The sequence below is a fragment of the Pieris napi genome, chromosome Z, assembly GCF_905475465.1.
Source record: "Pieris napi chromosome Z, ilPieNapi1.2, whole genome shotgun sequence".
Lineage (NCBI taxonomy): Eukaryota > Metazoa > Arthropoda > Insecta > Lepidoptera > Pieridae > Pieris > Pieris napi.
The window spans coordinates 13,539,393-13,560,873 of NC_062259.1; the positions used below are offsets into that span (position 1 = coordinate 13,539,393).

General features: G+C 33.4%; 2 protein-coding genes across 3 annotated transcripts; one reads left to right on the forward strand and one right to left on the reverse strand.

The window, feature by feature from the left end:
• Positions 1-686: 686 nt before the first annotated feature.
• LOC125062745 (sodium/potassium/calcium exchanger 4) lies at positions 687-7,822 on the reverse strand. The gene is made up of 10 exons (XM_047668853.1): positions 7,657-7,822; positions 3,890-4,072; positions 3,511-3,698; positions 3,166-3,352; positions 3,002-3,073; positions 2,650-2,930; positions 2,268-2,430; positions 1,885-1,986; positions 1,488-1,609; positions 687-1,228 (listed from the first exon to the last, which is right to left on the reverse strand). The coding sequence occupies exons 1-10, from the start codon at positions 7,667-7,669 to the stop codon at positions 1,001-1,003; spliced, it is 1,539 nt and encodes a 512-aa protein (XP_047524809.1). The 5' UTR covers positions 7,670-7,822; the 3' UTR covers positions 687-1,000.
• A 3,683-nt stretch (positions 7,823-11,505) lies between these two features.
• Positions 11,506-18,334, forward strand: LOC125062819 (sodium/potassium/calcium exchanger 3-like). 2 transcript variants are annotated; one of them, XM_047668991.1, is made up of 11 exons: positions 11,506-11,595; positions 13,944-14,059; positions 14,406-14,508; positions 15,209-15,396; positions 15,559-15,706; positions 15,804-15,905; positions 16,160-16,270; positions 16,459-16,671; positions 16,890-16,991; positions 17,069-17,190; positions 17,336-18,334. In XM_047668991.1, the coding sequence occupies exons 3-11, from the start codon at positions 14,496-14,498 to the stop codon at positions 17,549-17,551; spliced, it is 1,215 nt and encodes a 404-aa protein (XP_047524947.1). In that variant the 5' UTR covers positions 11,506-11,595; positions 13,944-14,059; positions 14,406-14,495; the 3' UTR covers positions 17,552-18,334. The 2 variants fall into 2 exon arrangements, with proteins under 2 accessions (XP_047524947.1, XP_047524946.1); XM_047668990.1 differs by lacking the exon at positions 11,506-11,595 and adding an exon at positions 12,269-12,576.
• The last annotated feature ends 3,147 nt before the right edge of the window (positions 18,335-21,481 follow it).

Sequence of the window (21,481 nt, forward strand, 5' to 3'; positions counted from 1 at the left end):
GACCAAGGCAAAATAATAGGTTTGCGTCAGTAAAAGACATCTCTCCAACATCTTAGTTAACACTTAGTTTGAGAGATATCCACGTTATTTTTACAATACACATTATACTGTATTTTGTTATTTATCTTTACCACTAAATGAATATATATTATCAATATAGTAATTGGTGTTGTAAAAAGTATACTTAACTTACGACAAATCGTTTGACTAATGAATTGATATAAACTATTTTTGTTGGCGGATTTTCGTAATATCTCTGTTGTCTTATGTTTTTTTATCTAGAAACAACATACAGATGTACAAAAGTAGATGTAAACTATGATAAACAGTTAAATATGCTATCAAAACCTTTTCTCTGGATTTAAATGGTTATCTAAAATGGTACCTAACTTATATGTACTTAAAAATAGACACGTGTTTAAATAGAATGGTCTATTATATCAATATTTACTATTTTAATATTATACAGATGAGGTCTAAGATGTTTTCTTAACTAAAACTTCACGAAAGGAGTAAATCGCGTATAGTAAGTAGTTTATAATTTTTATTCATAACACCCAAATAGATTCAATGGCTAACATAAAGTCGCTTCAATGTCTTTCGCTGAAGTATGTAAAAATTTAATCAATTTTTTTTCGTTTCTAAAGAAATTGGAAACACCAAAAATGTTACTCAAAGTAAACAGCTTTTCTGGGATCAAGAATTTATTAAAAACAGCTTTGAGGGACCTCACTTATGTAGCACCAAGTGGAGGTAACTTCTATAGAAATCGAATACAGTCATTACTTTACATGAATACTAGGGTTGCCAATTAATTTAGAAATTCTTAAAATATATTAAGCAGTAACATATATATCTAAAGCTTTTATAAATCTTTGATGTTAAATTAATTTTACTGTGAACGTATAAAAAATCAACAACAAGCGTTACTACTAGTTGACAACCCAAGTAATACACTTCACACTGGTCAAGCGATTTATCCATAAAGTTCTTTTAATAGTTAAGATTTTAATTCACTTCTCCTGCAAGTGCGCACATTCACAGGGAAGAATACGTTTAACTCAATCAAAGTTGCCAGAACCAGAAACATCGCGTACATTCCCAGGCACGCTCGCCCCACGGCTCTGTCCAGCTTGAACTTGTTGAACCAAAACGTCAAATACAACAGTAGAAGAGTTGACAATAGCGATATCGCCGAGTATTCCAATCCCATGGAGTTTATCTTCACCTATTAAAACAAGTGTGTTGTTACATTGACTATAAATGAACTATTCGCTTTAACACCACCTAATCTTTTAGTGTGTGAAAAACTCTGAATTTGCTTGCAATATATATTTCTATTTTATATATAATAATTAATAACAGATAACGAAAGGAAAATGAAAGGTTATCATAAGACTGTAGGCCCAATTTCGCACTGCAGCGCAACAATCGCAAGGCATTAAAAAAATCGCATTTGTTAAACAATATCAGGAAAAAAGTCTAACCCAGTAATTTCCAGGTTCTGCTGGTGTCAGGGACGCCTTTATGAGCCAAGGCAGACCAAGACATAATAGGATGTCGAACGTATTTGATCCAATTGAATTGCTGATTCCCATTGATCCGTGTCCTAAATGAAATAAATACATATTATATTGAATAACGTTGGCAGCGGTAATCAAACGTGTAGGATTTTATTGAACAAATTAGTCTCAATTTACCATAGAAAACGTAATAAATATTTTTGTTATGTTTTGGCTATAAACCTACAATTGCATAATCGTTTCAAAAGTGGTCATCTCTACGAATTGTTAAACTGCAATATCCTTCCACTTGAATAAGCGGAAGAAGTATTCTTAAATTGAGAATGCGTAGTAAAGGAACAATAAAAAAAGCGTCCTGAACCTTGTTTAGCTACTATAACGCTAGAAACTGCTTCTGGAACTGAAGTACCGGCGGCTAAAAATGTTATCCCCATCACTGAATCTGGTATCATTAGGGTGTCCCCTGAAAATATAATGAGTTAATTTCTGATTAAATTATGGTATTCTACTGTTACACCAAATATTAATGTATTTTTCTTCTCAAAGAGCAAACAATACAAACTTTGTGTATCGGTGATATTAAAAGAAACCTAAAGCTTGACAGTGCTCCTGGTCTGTATCTATATTGTATATAATCTGATTAATACGGGATTTAAAACTACCGTTTAGGGTTGACTCCAAAAAGAAAATATAAAAATAATTAACAGTACTGCAGCCACAGAGGTTAATTTTTCAACTACGTACCGATAATAGTAATCATCCAAGCGACGATATATGAAAGAGATCCGATCCAAACTATACACATAAGGAATGTCAAAGGAAACCAATTCTTGAATTTTGGTTTCTCGCAATCAGGAATCGTAAATAGAAATACTAAATGAATGGGCCAGGTAATGATCCAAGTTGCCTGAAATCAATCAAAGTATAAAATACAAATATATGCCGTTGCTGCCCTAAATACAAAATTTCGATGGTCAAAAACAGTTTTTCAACAATCGTTAAAATTGGTTCTAAATTTTCTTGATCATGTTATATGATTAATACTTTACGCTCAAAACTGTTTCCGCCGAACGGAGCATGGACAGTCATTGTACGGAAAATTTAAATGGTCTTAGCTTCAATTTACCTTTGTAAGTTTACTTCTACCGGTCGGCCACTTCCAAAGCGAATGCTCATATTCATCTAGCACTTCCTTATTAGTGTCAACATTTTGATTAACTTCATCTGAGTGAACAATTTCCAAATCAACCACATTGACGCTTGTATCTTCATTTGTCTTGACCTCTTGTTCTTTGCTTATTTTTCCTTTATCTCCAGTCTCAGCAATTATTTCCCCAGCTTTAATGTTTCCATTATGTTGATGATGATCAATGTTGTCGCGCTTGTTACTGGACTTATCCTTTCCATCTGAATAAAATACGTTTCTTTAAAATCATGTAATTTTGTGGCTGTAAATATATAAATTTATATTAACAAACCTATCTCGACTTGAGCATTGTCTTCTTTTTCTTCGTCTGTTTTAATCATATTTGAAACGCATTTCCAACTTTCTGTAAAAATAGTTCAATCGTTAAGATTGTGAAAAATATGTACCATGCGCATTATGATCTCGAGAATTAGTAAAGGAATTTTTATATCTTACTTTTAGCAAAATTCTGTATGGATTTGTCGTAGTACATTATGCAGATATAAACTCCATACAAAAGTACGAGTAGGAAAGCTTCGTACCACATTACGTACTCATCGTGCATGATACAGATAAGTATTGAAACTGTGATACCGTAAGCTAAACAATCTCTTGTTAAGGGCCACCAATCTAATGGTACCACCTGTAATTTATAGAAAAATTACACAAATGTATAACGCAGTTAGTACAGTACAAGTAGTATTTTTTAGGCATATAGTAAAAGTAAGCAATCAAAAGGTACGTACCAACAATCTAAAATAAAATATCAATACGAATAATGTATTAAATACGAATGATTACCATTCCTGCACCTATACCGCAGCAAGCTGCAACGGCCAGGATGTTAAAGACGGCAGATCCAACGATAGTACCAACCCCGATGTCTCCTTCTGTGATGAACGTGCCTATCACGTTTACGAAGAGCTCCGGGGCTGAAGTTGCGGCCGCCATGAATGTGGCACCGGCTACGTCGTTGGTCATATTCAAAGCTAAAACGTAGTAATTAGTATACAATATCTATATAATATTTACATCTTAAACGTGCCATGAATGATATTTTTCACTTATACGTATAATCTTACTCCTGGGACGGTGACAAACCCTCGTTAGATGATGTAGCCCCCTTTTACTGCTAGTAACTGAGATAAACAGGACAGTTTGAAAATGTAAGAATTCTTACCAGTGCATATTCTATCCACGGCTGGCACAAAAAATTTTTCGCACACTACGGCTAGTGCCAGGAATAAATATATTGATATAAGTGCGTGGATAACGATAGCTCCATGTTGCCTTTGAAGTTCTGTAAACAGGCCAGAAGGGAAGTCGTCTATCGCTGGCGGAGTGCAGTTCCGGATATTACTTTCTGAAAATATATCACTTTATATTCTCCATGTTCAAAAAATTTACAAATTATAACCGTAACCGGCCTGGCCTATAAACTTATTATTTCTAATTATATTACTAACAATCCTACTATACATGACATTTTTGTTAAGTAAGAAGTAATACTTCTTTTTCGGGCATTTTATTCTAAGCTTATGTTTATTTATTGTTATTCCCTCAAGTTTATAATTGATCAAATGTCCCTAAGAGTGTGAAAAGACAACAACGCCATTTAGGTGTGACGAGTACATGTTAGAACAGTTGCTTATGAAACGCAAATATATGTCAATTGATTATTATTTATTACTTTGGAAACATTTCATGTTTCGTGATAAAATGTGATAAAAATCTATTTGTAAAGTGACTAAACAAACATATTTTTTTATGATATAATGATTCTAACTGATCCAGTAATAAAGTTGGAAAAGTTGTTGGAAAAGTATCAGACAATATGGGTTACAAATTTAAAATGAAAATGCAAAGACGCAAATTAGTTGATAGTTGTGATGACAAAAAACAAATTCAAGTCTTCGACTTAGATTGTGAAGACATTTAAATTTCATAATTAAAATAAGTAGACTTATGGCACCTCACAGTGGCTACGTATATAATAATTATAGGTATAGTACAATGTAATTTGTATACAAGCGATGCGTGAAATAATATTTGCGTTAATTGATGTAATATATTCACAAAAACGTGATAATATTTTCCAGGAAATGTATAACTTGTGAATTACGAAGCGTTTATTGTTACAAACGGTTTTATGCCACTTAATTATATGCATAAAGCTTATTGATATGCAAGACGATTCTTCTATAGAGATAATAAAAATTCTTTGAAAATAAATGAGTAAGTATTAATTTTTAAGTTTGTTTCTATTCAAAATCATCTGACTATTACCAATAATTAGATCCAAATATGCAAGTACCAAGAAACACTACTATACTACAATTATGAATCAAGATGCTGAAGTAACAAATTCTTTTAGGTCAACGAAAATAATAATAGATAGTCATATTATTGTTTTCGTTGAACTAAAAACTAAAAAAGAAAAAGAATAACTCTATGCTGGTTTCTTAAAAATAGGGCGCGTACGACTTGCATATTAAAAATGGAAATGTTCGACACTAACATTGATACACCAAGTAGCCGCAGAAATAGAATTGAAGTTGTTAAAGAAACGTGTTTCGTTAAGATACATCTATAAACGGCTATATTTCATAATCTGTCAGGTACCATAGCGACCTTTGAACCCAGTGTTTTATTCAGTTAGTAAACACTGTAAATGAAGGAGCAAGGCAAAGTGCACTAAGTATGTTGCGTCAGACGTGCGTGGCTCAGCTCGTTGGCACATCATCAAATGCATTGAAGGAAATTGGTTGATCAAAGGAGCGGAAGTCCATATTAACGTACGATATCGAGCTATGTACCTTTCTAGAAATGCCCCTCACGCCTATTCGATTTACTATCCCCGGGTCTTACAAATTCACATTTGAAAAATTAAGTAAATGTAAATTATATATTATCTTTGTTTTTAAGTGTGCATCTTCAGTTATCGTTACAAAATTAACTAAACTAAATTGCTATTATAAACAAATAGTGACAAATTTGTTAATATATTTGCTATAAGTATAAGTTATAATATAAACAATAATATATCACCAAACGACTCAAAACACTTAGGACCAAGGGTTCTATACGATTATACCTGTAGATGTCGCGAACCAGTGAGTTTATAGTCATATCGAAATATTGGTAGACCTATTAACCAAAATAGGATGACGTATTGCGGTTTAATTTATAATTGCTATTTAATAGTCCAATCGCAAATGTGATTATAAATAAAATATCATTAACATCTTCAACTAACATAAGGCAGATTAAATTATTCGATTTAAACATATTATTATTTATTTTAATTTAGTGGTTGTGTAATAGCTTTGTGCCTGACACCTTCGAATTTTTCGGTCAAAGACATGCCGCTTTCCTCATAATCATTTCCTTCATCGTACGAGCGAGCGGACTTAGACATAAAGTCCATTGGCGCGAACCTACAACCTCAGGAATGAGAGTCACATGCTGAAGCTACTAGGCCAACACTGCTCTCGACATTATATTACGGTCACAGAAATATAAATATATATTATTCTGTTAAATAGGAAACTCAAACCTAATGCCCGGTATTCAACTAAAATAGTTCTTAAATAATGAAATCATAATGTATTATAAGCCCAACTTTGATATAGATACTAATCTCAACGATTAAATTAAATAAGAGCTATGCCAAATGAATAGCGGTGCAGGTAATATGATAAGCCGCCTACAATCGCAAACGACCCTGCTAGATTTAAATCGTAGTCCGCCTTCAGATTTCATATTTATTATAACACAAGAAAGATTAAGGTATTCATTGCATATTGCCTCGAAAATGAAAAAAAGGGATAAGAAAAGTAGTAAGGGAAGAATGAGATTAATTCACCGTTTTAAATTAAACTTATAATTAGTAAGTTGGAATATTTAGTAAGTTAAAAATCGTTATTTATAATATAGAGCAAACGGCTTTCGTGTATAAAACAATAATATGAAGAAATATATTTTTGGTAATCTTGTCTATGGACCCTGAAAACAGTTCTAAACAGTGCTGTAAAAAATTCTTAGTAAACATACTAAAACTAATCATAACATTATTATTTATATTGCAATGACTTCGGAATATATTAAGGTAAAATATTAGCAACGTTATTAAAATTATTATTAAACGTTCGGTTTTTTTTTTTTTTTACATTTATCAACATTTAGGAGGTGTTGTGTATTCCATTATTTCTAAATTAAGTATTACCATTTAAGTTAAAATTTACGAGAAAATACAATGCAGTCATATTGAATATCTGGACTGCAATGTGATCCTAGATAGCATGGTCCACATTTGAAATTGGTTCGATTTTGGGCACACATTGGTCACGTGAACGAGCAACCTTGTGAGCCCTGCTTGAATCGCGACAATTGTCAATTGTAACACCGGATGGGCACAAGATAACGCGCCTCCCCTTGCTATGCTTAATACAACTCACCGCACGAAGGAAAAATTCAGACTCCTTCGACATTTTACATTAATTTAGCTACATTATTCCTAGGAGTTCCATCTGCGTAATATAAGATTAAGTTTAGTTGATTAACATATACGCTATGTACATAGAGCTATAAAAAGCCTCTTTTATTTTAAACACAGTTATTTTAAATATGTTTAACAAAATTGTATTTTAATCAAATTAAATCAAATAGACAATTGAAATAAGCAGAAAGTCGAAGAAGCAAGCACCTGCATACGTGGAGTACATTGTTTAATTGGCTGGCCCCTCAAGACCTGCGCACTGGCTAAAAATAAACCGATCAACGAATTAACATTCAACTACCGTAATTACAATCGTCCGTAAATCTGAAGGTGTGGTTCGCTCCATTGTGCCACGCCTGCACTATTACCAAAAGCCACATACCTGCACCTTTGTCTCGCTACTTAACACAACACAATCACCTCCACTCACTAGATACACGGCTACCTACCGGAGGCACTCATTGTGACGGAGGACAGCCAGGGGCGACGCTACTCTCGTCCAAATGCCAACGCTCGGCGGGACATAATGGCCAGTGCTCGTCAAAAGAAGAATACGCTCAATTACTGTATACGTCGGCACTCGCCAATAGTTGTGCTCAAGTGACTCCGTGCGAGGAGTTCTTTGCGAATTGCTGTTAATTGTATTGAATTAAGGACCAATAACCGAGTTAAATTGATGCTACGGTACTTGATACTTTGCATTGCTTCAGAGAACGGCTCAAAGTTGGATTCAAATTCGCTCTTGTGGTTTTTAGGCAAAGAGACTTAATAACTAGAACGTTACAAGAAATGTTACCAGTTTCTCTTAGAGGTTCTTAATCTGTTTTAGTTATATTATATTATGTTTTTATTATATTTGATTATATTATGTTTTTATTATATTCAATAAACACCTGAATATTTTAAATAATAGCTTTGTCTAAATAAAAGAAAATGTTTATAACAGATATATCTCAGATATATAAAAAAATCTTATATTGGTTTGTGTACGCTTTAAAAACTCAAAAAATTGAGCTGAGAGAGATGAGAGCTGAAATTTTAGCATGTTATATAACCCGCATCAAGGATTGTTTTTATCTATTTTTTTTAGTTTTTTTTTTATTTTTTTTCCACAAGTATTGCAAAATTAAACTTATATGAAATGTGTTCTTTGTTTTGTTTCTCATTTCTCAACCATTCAATCACAATGCGAAGCGTGGCGGGGTACAGCTAGTATTATATGTTGTTCGTCTTTCTTTCGACACTGTTCAATGACTTAATCACGAATCGAGGTTAATTTGAATTTCTAAAATAAGATTGTTTTGTCTTACAAACTGGTTTTTACAACTTAATGCTAAAAATTACGTGGAGTTTCACTTTTGCCTTGTTCGCTCATTACCAATAATAATGGTAAAATTTCCTCCTGGCCCTTTTAACGTCCATGTAGAATTTGCTTCAGGCGCTAATCGTAAATAGAGAACATTCATATTAATCAGCCAAATATATTTAATTTCACAAGTTCTTATATAAAATATAGCTGTTATCGGTCATATATACACGCAATGTATCAAATTATAATTAAAAAACCCTGTTTAGAGACAGCAACTAAGTTAATCATGGGTTTAGGTTTAAAAAAATGGCATTTCTAAAGAGTGTTGATTTATAGCAATCTGTTCTGTGTGATTTTAGAAGTATAAGAATATAAAATGTTCGTGACATTACCATTCTTTCTCGAAGACCAGGCTTCTGAATACGAGAATAAGAAACTAGGTTATGCTTCGTACCGTTCTATATAACAATGTAAATTGCAGTCGGCCTAGTTAATTCTACTTCTAAAAACTACACAAGAAACATTGCGCACTTTGAGAGTATTTAATCATTTTAAACACCTTTTAGGACCGTATTTTTTATAATATGAATGAAAAATCTCAATGTGACCCTAATTATCATCTGAGTCAGATGTTACACCCAATAAACTAATTAAAAGTAATTGTTGCCGCGTGCCGACTCAGAGGTCACATTAAATAGTTTAGTTAAATCATAGCTAGTAATACGGTTTCAAAGCTTATTCTCAGATAGGAATTAAGATTTTTAATTTTTTCCCACTGAATATTTTTGATTTTTTGTTTGAAACTGTTTGATTGTCCAAAATTTAAGTCATTACAGTAAATGTTTAGGTTATGCAAAAGAAAGCACGTAAGTCTAAATAAACACAGTGCGTCTGCTCTAACACACAACAGACAACTTTTTAAGGCCTATGAATAACGTGCTAGATATGTCGTATCTCTTTTGTTTGTTTAGCATAGTAACAGATAGTTTAAATGAAGTTGTGTTATTTTTTAACTCCTGCATTTGTTAAAAAAAAACATGATTAATTTCATATTCCCGTTTCTTTTCTTTGCGTCACTGTATTAATAAAATGGAAATCTTGAAATATCGCGTTCGCGTTATCGCGTCGAAACGGCACGAAGGATGTTTATGGCGCCGGTGTCGCAAAAGAAAACACAGTGCGTTTTTGGTTCCAACGTTTTCGTTCTAGAAATTTCGACCTAATGAACAAGCCCCGTGGACGGCAGGAGACCAAAGTTGATAACGAAGAATTAAAAGCTATCGTGGAAGCGGATCCATCGCAAACTACGTCTGAGTTAGCTGCAGGCTGCGATGTTAGTGATAAAACTGTATTAATCCACTTGAAGCAAACTGGGAAGGTTTGAAAGGCGGATACCTCACGAATTGAGTGAAGCAAGTCGACGAACGCTGCTGAGTTACATAACTCAACCGGCACAATAATGAATAATTTTAAAACGAATCATTAACAATATTATGTGATGAAAAGTGGATCCTGTACGATAATCGGAAGGGCTCATCGCAATGGCTGAACTCAGCCAAACCACCCAAATCGTGCCCCAAGCAAAAATTGACTCCGTAAAAGTTACTTGTGAGCGTTTGGTGGACTAGTGACGGAGTCGTTCACTACAACTTTCTTAAATCTGGCCAGACGAATACGGCAGATGTCTATTGTCAGCAACTGCCAGCATGATGGAAAAGCCAGCTGTTAAACAACCAAGGCTGGTAAATCGCTATAGGCCACTGCTGCTTCACGACAAAGCTAGACCACAAACTGCACAACAGACTGCGACCAAATTAGAGCTTCAATTGTAAAGTCTAAGACATACTCCCCGGACTTTGCTCCAACAGATTACCATTTTTTCGAAATTTGGATAAATTCTTGCAAGGTTCAACTCTGATGGGGCAGTCGAAACCGCCTTCAAACGTTTTATTGACTCCCGTCCGAAAAGTTTTTTTAGTATAAGGGACCTATAAGATGGAAAAAGTGCATAGATAGTAGTAATGGTACATATATGATACTATGAGAGTTATGATCTCTTCATATGCGTCTTTGGTGAAATAAAAAATTGAATTCATAAATATATCTCATACTCATGAGGCTGGCTAAATTAGCCAGGACTTTAGGTACAACGGACCAATTATTAGTCTAAGTGCGGAAATGAGTCCACTAACCTATGTATATAACCTCATATGACATGTTTGCTTCACATGTTGACCCATCATAAAATTGTCTGTGCTTGCACATCGTTGTCGTACGCTTTTGTAGTGTGCGCAGTTCTCAATCTACGGGTAGTAGTGGAAAGTTTCGTAAGCATTTCAAATATGTAATCTAAAGATTAGGAGGTGTTTTTAATGGAATTTTCTGTTGGTAATTGGAGGATTAAACTAGATATTATGTAATGTCATTTGAATAATGTTATATGAATTTTTGCAGTCCACACAGTAAATGCATTTTTATATTTTTTAAATAATAATAAAAACGCACTACTTCAGATATTTTTGCTGTTTGACTATACAAAAATCTATATTAATGTACACATATTCTAGCTTTTGTGGTCTTGGTAAGGTCTGAAACGACTCATGTGAAAAAGGCCATTGTGGGTTTGTCTCCGAGTTTAGCCCGATCAACGCGACGCCTAAATTAGCTTTCTTCAAATTTGAATCCCAGTAAAATAAACATTATCAGTGAAAACCAGCAATAACTGTGACTTCATATATTATTGGGAGTGAGAGGTTTTTATTTATAGTTATAAAATAGATTAATACAATGCACTCTTACCGTTACAAGGTACTTAGATTGCGTTTATCGATCGAGTATCGTGATTATCAATTACACTGTTTACTTATTCATGTCAACATCGTACCTACTGCCTTGAAATAATATTTATATAGGATCACTTCACTTGTCAATAATATTCTCATTTTACCCACATGGACTTATATTAAATGCTAAGTTTCAGTAACGTTGAGTTTGGGCCTGGCAGACTTACCTTTTACTTTCCAGGATGGAGTGGTTGAGTTGAAATACTGAAAGGATTCAATCGTGTGAAAGCGATGAAGTAAGTCCTACTCGTTTGGGAAAAAGCGCGAGTCAATCAAAATCATAAGACGGTGGAATTTTATAGGAATATATTATAATGCACAATTGTACAGTATCAATTAACTTAAACCTAAAAAATAATGACTTATTATTTTTTTTATCAAGTGGTGATATAATATATAAATCAGTGGCGCTACAACCTCTTTAGGTCTTGGCCTCAGATTTCTGAATCGGTTTCGTGATCATTTTTAAATGTAATAGGCAAGTAGGTGATCAGCCTGTGTGCCTGACACAAGCCGTCGACTTTTTGGCTCTAAGTCATGTCGGTTTCCTCACGATGTTTTCCTTCACCGTTCGAGCAAATGTTAAATGCGCACGTAGAAAGAAATTCCATTGGTGCACAGCTGGGGATCGAACCAACGACCTCAAGTATGAGAGTCGTTTAAAACACTTGAAGCAACAACAATATTTTCGTATTCAAAACCGATTTTTAACATTCAAGTTATATAAGAAATTACTGCAAATGCAGGTAGGTAGTCATAAAGATAAGATATAAATTCGTTTCTTAACCCAATATTGATTATGCTACGAAGACATATTGATCGAATCCTAGTCACCAGCTTAAGTTTATTTACTGATAACCAGGCGATATCGGTAATCAATTCTTGTCGTGAAGACCAGTTGCTACCAAAAGCTAAATATTGCAGGACGCTTTGGCGTTCTTAGAAAATTGTATACCAGTCAATGACATTGAGCTGTATATACGGAAAATTATTCGAATTTTTCACTTGACAGCTGCTTTAAAGATATCTCCACTGATTTATTTTAAATCAACTTTAGTTTTTGTATATTAATAAAGTTTTCACGTTAATGGCCAATATGTTGATTCGGACTAAGTGTAAATATAATACAGCTGTTTTAATACGAGTGTTGTTTTTGGGAATACCCTTCGCGCATTATTTAGTGTTCGGCGCGATCGTAGGTGAACAGAAAACTGCAGGTAATTTTGTTTAACATTTGAAGCGAATGTTTTTAACGAATATTACGCCACTGCGATGGTAGCGTTCTATTTGTCAATGTATATATGGATATATGCGATATAATGCTGTATGTTTTTGATAATGTGAGAGTAGGTAGTTGTCTTTTTAAGGCAGTAATTATATATAACTTAATATTATATAATATAATATTTATACAATTATAAACTGTAGCATTTTATATTTATATATTTTTTCGCATTGTGCAAAGTTGTATTTTTTAAATATCTTAATCGTACGACGTTTTAATAAAATGTTTTGTGTACGAAAACATTTTCAGGCATATGAACCCAAAATATGTATTGAACAAACCAGTCTATGACCTTTTAAGCTACGACAGCTTACAAAACGAATAATAATATAACATATAAATTATATTTTTTTCGTAGCCTCTGTCGTAGCGCGGCTTCTACGCATTTACACAGACGTAGCCCTACGTTTACATAATATTCCACTCGAGGGCATTACTAGAAGACAAGAGATAAATAAGAATTATTTGAGTAATGTAATGTAATCACGAGCAATGGAGCATTATGGTCAGATTTTTAATATACATTTTATATGCCACGTGTACGTGTACGTGTAAATCGCTATGATATCACGTAGCCTTAATTGTCCTGATTATTAATATAGTAATAACAAGTGCGAGTATTTATGCGTCTACATTATTAATTGTTTTATATGTGTGTATTTATTATTAACACAAAATAAAAGTATCAAACTTTTTAAATCTTTAACAGGGCTGGATTTAGGGGGAGGCAACCGGGGCTACAGTTCCGTAGCCTCCACAATAGCGGGGCTCCCAAAATAGAGACTTCGGAAAAAAATGTTTTATATTCCGGCCAATAAAGACTAGTAAACCACTTTTCTTTTGATATATTTTGATACGTTTGTTAAATACGAAAAAAGATCTACTTGGATTTACAATCAATTATTGATCGAAAAACTGGACTGACAATTTTTTTTTTCAAAAATAATTTGCTGACTGGGGGCCTCCACTCCTTTGTTACCCTGAGGCCTCCAGACCTCTAATAACCAAACGGGATAAAAGTGATTGTTTTTATTTGTACTGCATTTTTGATACTCGATGATGTTATTATTATACGCTCTCTGGGTCAGAGATAATACTCACTCTATTTTAACGAACCCAGTAGAACTGAAGATTTAATGCGGTGCTAAAATTATTATTCATTGTTTAATACAATACTTAGCTTATGCTTAGACTGCCTGGCTATACACTAAGACGAATTAGGTCATCGCAGCGCTTAGAAACCAGAAAAAAATTGCTAAATTCTATACATATCTTACTTATTATGTATACGTTAAACAGGGCGCGAGTTCTCTTCTCGACATCTGTTATCAATTGATGTGCATGGAAAGAACTGTACTTCACCAGCCATTCTTGAGTTTCCTTCGGATGGTCTTAACAGGAATCAAAGACAACAGGTATTGTTTGATTAAATTTTTTAAAAATAAATGATTTCGAACTTTTACTTTGTTTAAACTTTATACAACAGCGTTGTACCTATAGGAAAGCCTACTACTCTATATCATTGCATATATCATATTTTATAATAACAAATTAAATATTTTTATATTATATAATTTGTGCATCCCATGAATCCCGAAAAGCATTCCTTCTCTACATTTCATTAATCAATTTTTAGTTAGCCGGGTCCTCTACCATAGATCCTCAAATCCTGGAATTAACGCAATGAACATGGATTAAATTATAATTTACAAATAGTTTACTGTATATTATATTATAAGAGATATGTAACCTATGTTCTAGGGCTTCATCTTATTGCATTGTGCCTTTGCTATCTACTGCTTTCTTCTTCTCGGCGCTGTCTGCGAGCACTACTTCGTCCCCGCTATCGAGATGATATGTGAACGTAAGTAGTGTATAAAACAGAACTTGGGAATTTGCTGATTTGTATATATCGGTTATTGGTACAGCCAATACACGGCTCGTTTTTCCGTACGACATTCAAACAGGGGCATTCATTTGTACTTTATAGTAAATATACTATATAAGGTGAATATACTTAAAACAATATAATAGTAAATACACTCATAACAATAAACACGAAACGTATATACATACATTAGCATATTGGTCCTTTTCACCCAACCGATAATATTGCCACGTCTAACTGTTTGTAGCGTAAGCCATCCATTTATCCATTAACAGAGCACGTCACACTACAATTGCGTATCGCACATTTAGAGGGCTCATAGATTAGTTTACAGCTGCTCATGTCCACGGTCTTGGCCTCATAGAATTAATACATAATCAACATAGAGGCTGTGTCAACTTTATTTTTCTTACACAAATAATTGTTTACTTTTAAACGCAGAAAATTTGATACTAAAATAATTATTGTCCTAAAACTTAGAAACGATTATCCTTACGAACCAAATAGTTATTTCCGATACGTTAAGATTTTTTTATTTGAGTTATTATTCGTTATTTCCTTATTATTGATTTTTTAACATCTATTTTAAAAGCCACAGCGCAGCAACAAGATGTTCTAGTTACCGCGAGATAACTGATTCTTTTAAACCACAATTTTCCTTGCTTATATTCAACAGGTCTACACATGAAATCTGACATAGCTGGTGCAACATTCATGGCCGCAGCGAGTTCTAGTCCAGAGCTATTTATAAATTGTGTTGGCACTTTCGTGACTGAAGGAGACTTAGGAGTGGGTGCGGTCGTTGGCTCAGCAGTTTTTAATGTACTCGCTGTACCAGCATGCTGTGCCCTCGTTGCCGGCAGGGTACTACACATTTTTTACTCCGCTTTTCAAATTAAACTATTGCTTTTCTAGGAACATCAGTATTTTAAATAGTTAATATAAAATGTTACACAGTTTATTTACAGACCATCTTACCACAAAAGAAAACTAGTATGAAATGTGAATTTATTTAAAACTCTATAGGTTATAGAGCTGGACTGGTGGTCTATCTCTCGCGACTGTCTGATGTATGCAGTAGCCGTGCTGGCTCTCATCCTAACTTTATTGGACGATATGGTTTATTGGCATGAAGCACTTCTACTCGTTCTCATGTACACACTTTATATACTGGGTGAGGCGCCATTTGTTGATACATTATGGAATTTACATTGTAGTTAGTTCAGTGTATGAAAAATACTAAATATAAATAATATAACATGTATTTCCAGCGATGGTATTTAACGACAAACTTGGAAATTTTGTTAGAAGTGGATGCTGCTACACTCGAAAGCCAAAACTGTTCACTGAGGTGACTCCTCTTTTGTTTAAAGGTACTTCAACCTCTTTTCTTAATCATGTTAAGTCTAGCAAAACAATTAAATTAGTTGTGGTATAATAGTTTCTATCTTGTCGTATTAAAATAATCATAGGATTATTTTTGCTTACAGCATTGAGCTTATATAGTTTGGTGAAATTTAAAAACATAACGAAAACATTTTTAATTGGTATTTCTTTAATTATTGTTAATTTCGAGAGTGTATGGCATATATTTAGTAAGCAGAGAAAGAATTTGAATAATTTTTAGATAAGAACTTGTTGGATAACGCAAATCGTGTCACCGTGAAAAACCAAAAAATAAACGATGTGGAACAGGGGACAAAGTTTATAAAAACATACAACAACTCCACGGACACAGGTATTTATGATATAGATTACTTATGTATACTTATGTACTTATATGTACATAAGAATTCATTTTAATAATAAAAAAATAACGATTTAAATATACAATAGTTACACACTTAGTTATCATTGTACCAAGAATTTCGACTGAAAACTAGTTACTAACTGTTCCTTGTTGTTACTATAATCTGCTTTTTCTAGAATCAAGCAACAGTTATCTTTGGTCCTGGCCGGATGGTATGTCTTCCACAAAGAAATTATTCTGGGTCGTGACTTGGCCTCTTTGTCTGCTCCTTTGGATCACTATACCTGACTGTAGACAACACCCACGTCTTTACCCCCTCACTTTCATGATGTGTGTAACTTGGATTGGTGGGGTTTCCTATATAGTAGCTTGGATAATCACTATCATTGGTAAGTAAGGAAGTGCGAAAAGCAATTAATAATAATATAATGATGAATGAAATTATCAAAGCAGACAAGAACTTAAGAAAGTCAGTGGAAATCCAGTATATGGTTACTCTTTGTAAATAGGATTTTTGTATATATAGGATATTGTGGAAGAGTTGATCCCAAAATCACGACCATGAGGTTTAATATTTTATAGACAATTTATTATTATGTTTTCCTAGGTGATACTCTTAATGTTCCTGATAGCATTACCGGGTTGACAATTCTTGCTGCAGGGACCAGCCTCCCTGAAGCCGTCTCCAGCGTTCTTGTGACTAACCACGGTAATACCAGTACTTTATGAAATTGGCACTTTCTTTCTTGTTATACAGATTATAGATATGCTTATTTAACTTTTCAGGACACGGCTCTATGGGAATAAGTAACTCTATTGGATCAAATACTTTCGATATTCTCCTCTGTCTGGGTCTCCCTTGGCTTATAAAGTCCCTCTTCTATCCAGGCGTTCCTGGTAACCACTGGGTAAGTACTTTGCTAATTATGTCTAGAAAAGTGTAATAACTTAACACGCTAAGAGACGTACGTGGAACATGAAGGACTAATATTGTCTTGGGTGATGTGGTTTTTTTAACAAACATAATTGGTTATAATTTATTATTTGTTTCAGGTTCAGATAAATTCAAGTGGATTGTCGTATAGCGCCATCTCTCTGTTGTCCACACTGTTTGCACTGTACGGAGCTCTCGCTTTAAACAAATTTCAACTAGATTGGAAAGTTGGCATTACCTGCGCATGTGTCTATCTTGGTTTCTTAGTATTGGCTGCACTGATTGAGTTGAACGTACTCTTTGATGTCAATCTGCCAATATGTCCACACTTTTAATAGCATTTTTTTAAAGCTAGCTTAAGTTTTTATATATATTAATATTTACAGAGGACATCGTAAGACTTTTTTAGGTAAAATATGTAATACATCATCGCATATCGTATGTTATTTCTATGTTCCTAAATATTTCTAAAATGGAGTTTTAAGTGAACGTTCGCCAAACAGGGCCATTTGACAGGTTCATTTACTTTGTAGGATGTAGGATAGTACTTTTCATGTAGGATAACGATTTGATAGAATTTCAGAATTTTAACAAACTTCACCACCAAGTGCACCCCATCGACTACAATTGAATTAAACTATATCAATCAATTTGATACATGTCTTTCCACATTCTTTCCAATTTATATACATATATAAATGTAAAATAAAAGTAAAGTAAATAAATACAGATATAGTTGACCTGTGACTCCCATCCCTGAGGCCGGGCGTTTAAGTCCAATACACGAATGGATTTTTGCTTCTATCTGTACAGTTATGATTTTCTGGGAATGTGAAGGCATCGGCCGATAGATAGGCCGATACTGACATATCTAATACACACAAATCGACGATATGTGTTAGGCACATAAGGTATCCTTGTTCTTAAATAATGTTAGGTGATTAAAAGGTTTTTGTTACATGTGATAAAGAATGTTATGTATTCTGTCCTATCTTGAATGAATTCTTACTTTCGCCTTTCAATTTCATATTTTGCGTGACTGATGCGTATTGTTCGCTGTATTGTTGTCTATTAACAATTACGATGACTTAAGATTAATTAAATTAATAAGCAAATAATGGTTTCTCTTTTATTTATTAATGCATAAGATTTACCATAACCGTACTATAAGTAGAACGTACTAGTACAATGTTTTTGTCGTTTATTTACATACATTGTCAAACTATAATCATATATTGGTAAGGAAAAAATATTCAATTAATATAAGATGTTCAAGGTTTTGTATGAAATTCTAAAATTTATAATTATACAGCCTATTATTACTCCCACTATTCTTAAAGAATTTTATTCTAGTTTTATGTTGTGTATAAAATTATTGACATTTAGTCTGTTGTGTATGGGAAATAAATTTATATGCAGTACCTACCGAAACGCTTAATACAATGCGAGTAAGCAAATCTGAACAAGGCTACATGAATACTTTTTAATTATTGTAATACATATAAAATCTTGTTGATACTTACACTATTTTCGTTGGTACTAGTGCTCTACCAATATAACTAAGACAAATTATTACCTATAAAAGAAACGCAGTTTTTAATCCTTCCCTAAATAAAAAATATATCTGTAATCCTAGAGTAAAACAAAAAATATTGGTTGTTTGTAAAGTAGGTTTACGATCGAGATGTTTACGTGATAACGTCTTATTGGTGATATGTATAAGTTTTTGGGAAGTAAGGAATTAATGAAGATAACAATTTTTTCAAATTTTAAATTACATCTATCGTTTTATTCACACTTTTGATGATAAATTTCGGGTGTAAAATGACAAGTTTACTTATTCGACTATGATATACATTTTTCTTCATACATTCACGGAATGACTGGCAGCGCTCGAGATGAAACGGGAGATCGGTCCGTCTCTCTCTCGTTATACCTGCGATCGCGCTCGTGAGGTTTTGGTGTGACACAAGTTTCTGAACATGTCACCCGACTAAAACGATTTTAAAGACGTTATCACGTCAAAAAGTTATGTGTTCTGTTGTAGAAATGTTGTTACTGTTTGAACATGTGTTGATTCATAAAATATAATTAAACATTATGTTGTATAACCGTTGGTAAGGTCTATCTCTCGCTGCGCCGGAGTAAGGGATAAAAAACTAAATAAATCCTTATGGGAGTATAATATATTCCTATACGTAGAAGGCATATTACCTATCATTATTTTAATGTTTAAATATCACGTATGTTTCAAATATGTATTTTTAAATAACCTAACGATATGACAAACTATTTTCTAGACTGTTAAGCATGATTGTGCAATTACGTCACGCCTGAATGATCAACGTTCATTTAAATAGATTGATTATACAGACAATAACCTCTTTGATAATCATTTGATATAATAAGGATAGAACGAAAATACTGAGAATTAATTAATCATACTTAGTATAAAAATTTTGATCATGCATAAGAGAAGTCGAGGAACATATTACAAATCTTCTTAAATTTGAAAAGAATGTCAATATCATCACGATCAAAATAAACAGAACACATGGAAAAGGTTGGATGTGCCAAGACTCAAGAGGTGTGGAAAGAGGAAAGTTCAGAAGATGGATTGACCCTATTAAAACGTAATGGTAAACATTTAAAAAGGGGTGGCAATAGACAGACATGAAGACAATAAAATAAGCGAAATAATATAACTTAAAAATATAATAATATTTTTAAGTTATATTATTACTTACTTAAAGGAGATTGTTCCTGAACAATTTCTAAATAACTTCACGCTAACTGGTTTTATCAGATTACTTCGAAATTGAAGAAGAATAAGGATATCGACATTAATTAATATCATAGATAGGATACAAGAGTCTTACCGAGGAATAGGAATATAAATATATATATTAGGAATATTATTGGCTACGCCAGTCGCCTCGCGAATTTTCTAAACAGAATATGTGAATAAAATAAGGTTCAGAACCACACGCGTCGGGGAGATTAGGAAACTTACTCAAAATTTATATAATTTACAACATATTTTGTCATACTATTTATGAGTTACGCTGCAACATGCGGTCCGTCTATGGCCAGCGTTAGACAAAATATGTGAACTAAAATGCGTAAGTACAAAATGTGACTCAAACAGTTATATAGCTGAAACTATCAGGCTCATAGAATATTAAATACTATTTATGCCAACTATTGATCAACATCATCTTAATAGCTAATGCGTATCTAATGTTAAACATAGAGGGAACTGTGGACATGATGTTCTTTTTACACAAATATCTACGATAGTTGCACGCATCAAAGGCGAAATCGAGAATTAAAGTTTTTATAAACCACAGTCTGTCCTTTTAGTGAAGTTAGTTATTTTAGTTAAAATAATTGAATTTAAATGAGTAACGTTCACGGTAATCCTTAGTTAAAGAACCATAATAAGCTAAATTAACACATTTAAGTCGACTTAGGTTGAACAAAGAAGAAATAATTGTATTCTTTTTTAAGTATCGCTTGAATTGTTTATTTATCTGTCAGCATTCAGCTCATTATTGCTAACAGTACATAAACAAATGCTTACGAGTTATATTATTATATTAAAAATACTACTTTTTAATCCTACATTTACAGCTATAACTTAAAGCTAGGATAGATGTTAAGCGTGTTAACGATCCGTTGCCACAAGCTCGGTCTCCGCTTGGCCGCATAGGGATCTCTCGTGGACAACGGTGTTGCCATACAAATCCTTAACGGTGATCTCGTAGGCATATCAAAGGGGTATGGATGCTTTACAATCGGCGATACAGAAGAACCAACTAAATTAATCGTCTGTTTATTCAATTTGACTGGCTGGGTGGTCACCGTTTGACTCGCTGTACCCGCTAATATAATTGGTATACCATTCCTTTGTTTATGAGATTTTACCATAGGTTTAGCTGTGGTAGATGTCTCTAAAATCTCATGAAATATAGAATCTTCGTAGTCCTTGCTTTCATCTGCCAGGGGTGACACAAAAAGTACTTGGCGAAGGCTATTGATGTCTTGCACAAGTTTTGCGTGCTCCTTGACGATATCGTCCTTATTGTAGTAATCAGATCGACGTGCCAATTTGGGAGGAGGCCGGTATTTTGGAGTAGTGTGAATAAAGCGTGGTTCTTTTTTACGGTAACCTAAAAAACATACAACAATTTTAGTAAAAGTGTAATTATTGAGAAAAAAAAACCTTCAGTTTGAACGAATTTATATATTGAAATAAATAGAGT

Excerpts from the sequence above, each read along its gene's own strand:
- LOC125062745 (XM_047668853.1), bottom strand. Across the intron at positions 3,353-3,510 it reads GCGGTATAGGTGCAGGAATG|GTGGTACCATTAGATTGGTG; the intron begins GTAATCATTCGT and ends TATAAATTACAG. Across the intron at positions 3,074-3,165 it reads CATACAGAATTTTGCTAAAA|AAAGTTGGAAATGCGTTTCA; the intron begins GTAAGATATAAA and ends CTATTTTTACAG.
- LOC125062819 (XM_047668990.1), top strand. The coding sequence starts at position 12,447 with ATGGCCAATATGTTGATTCGGACTAAGTGTAAATATAATACAGCTGTT. Across the intron at positions 14,060-14,405 it reads ACAGGAATCAAAGACAACAG|GGCTTCATCTTATTGCATTG; the intron begins GTATTGTTTGAT and ends CCTATGTTCTAG. Across the intron at positions 16,271-16,458 it reads CAACAACTCCACGGACACAG|AATCAAGCAACAGTTATCTT; the intron begins GTATTTATGATA and ends TGCTTTTTCTAG.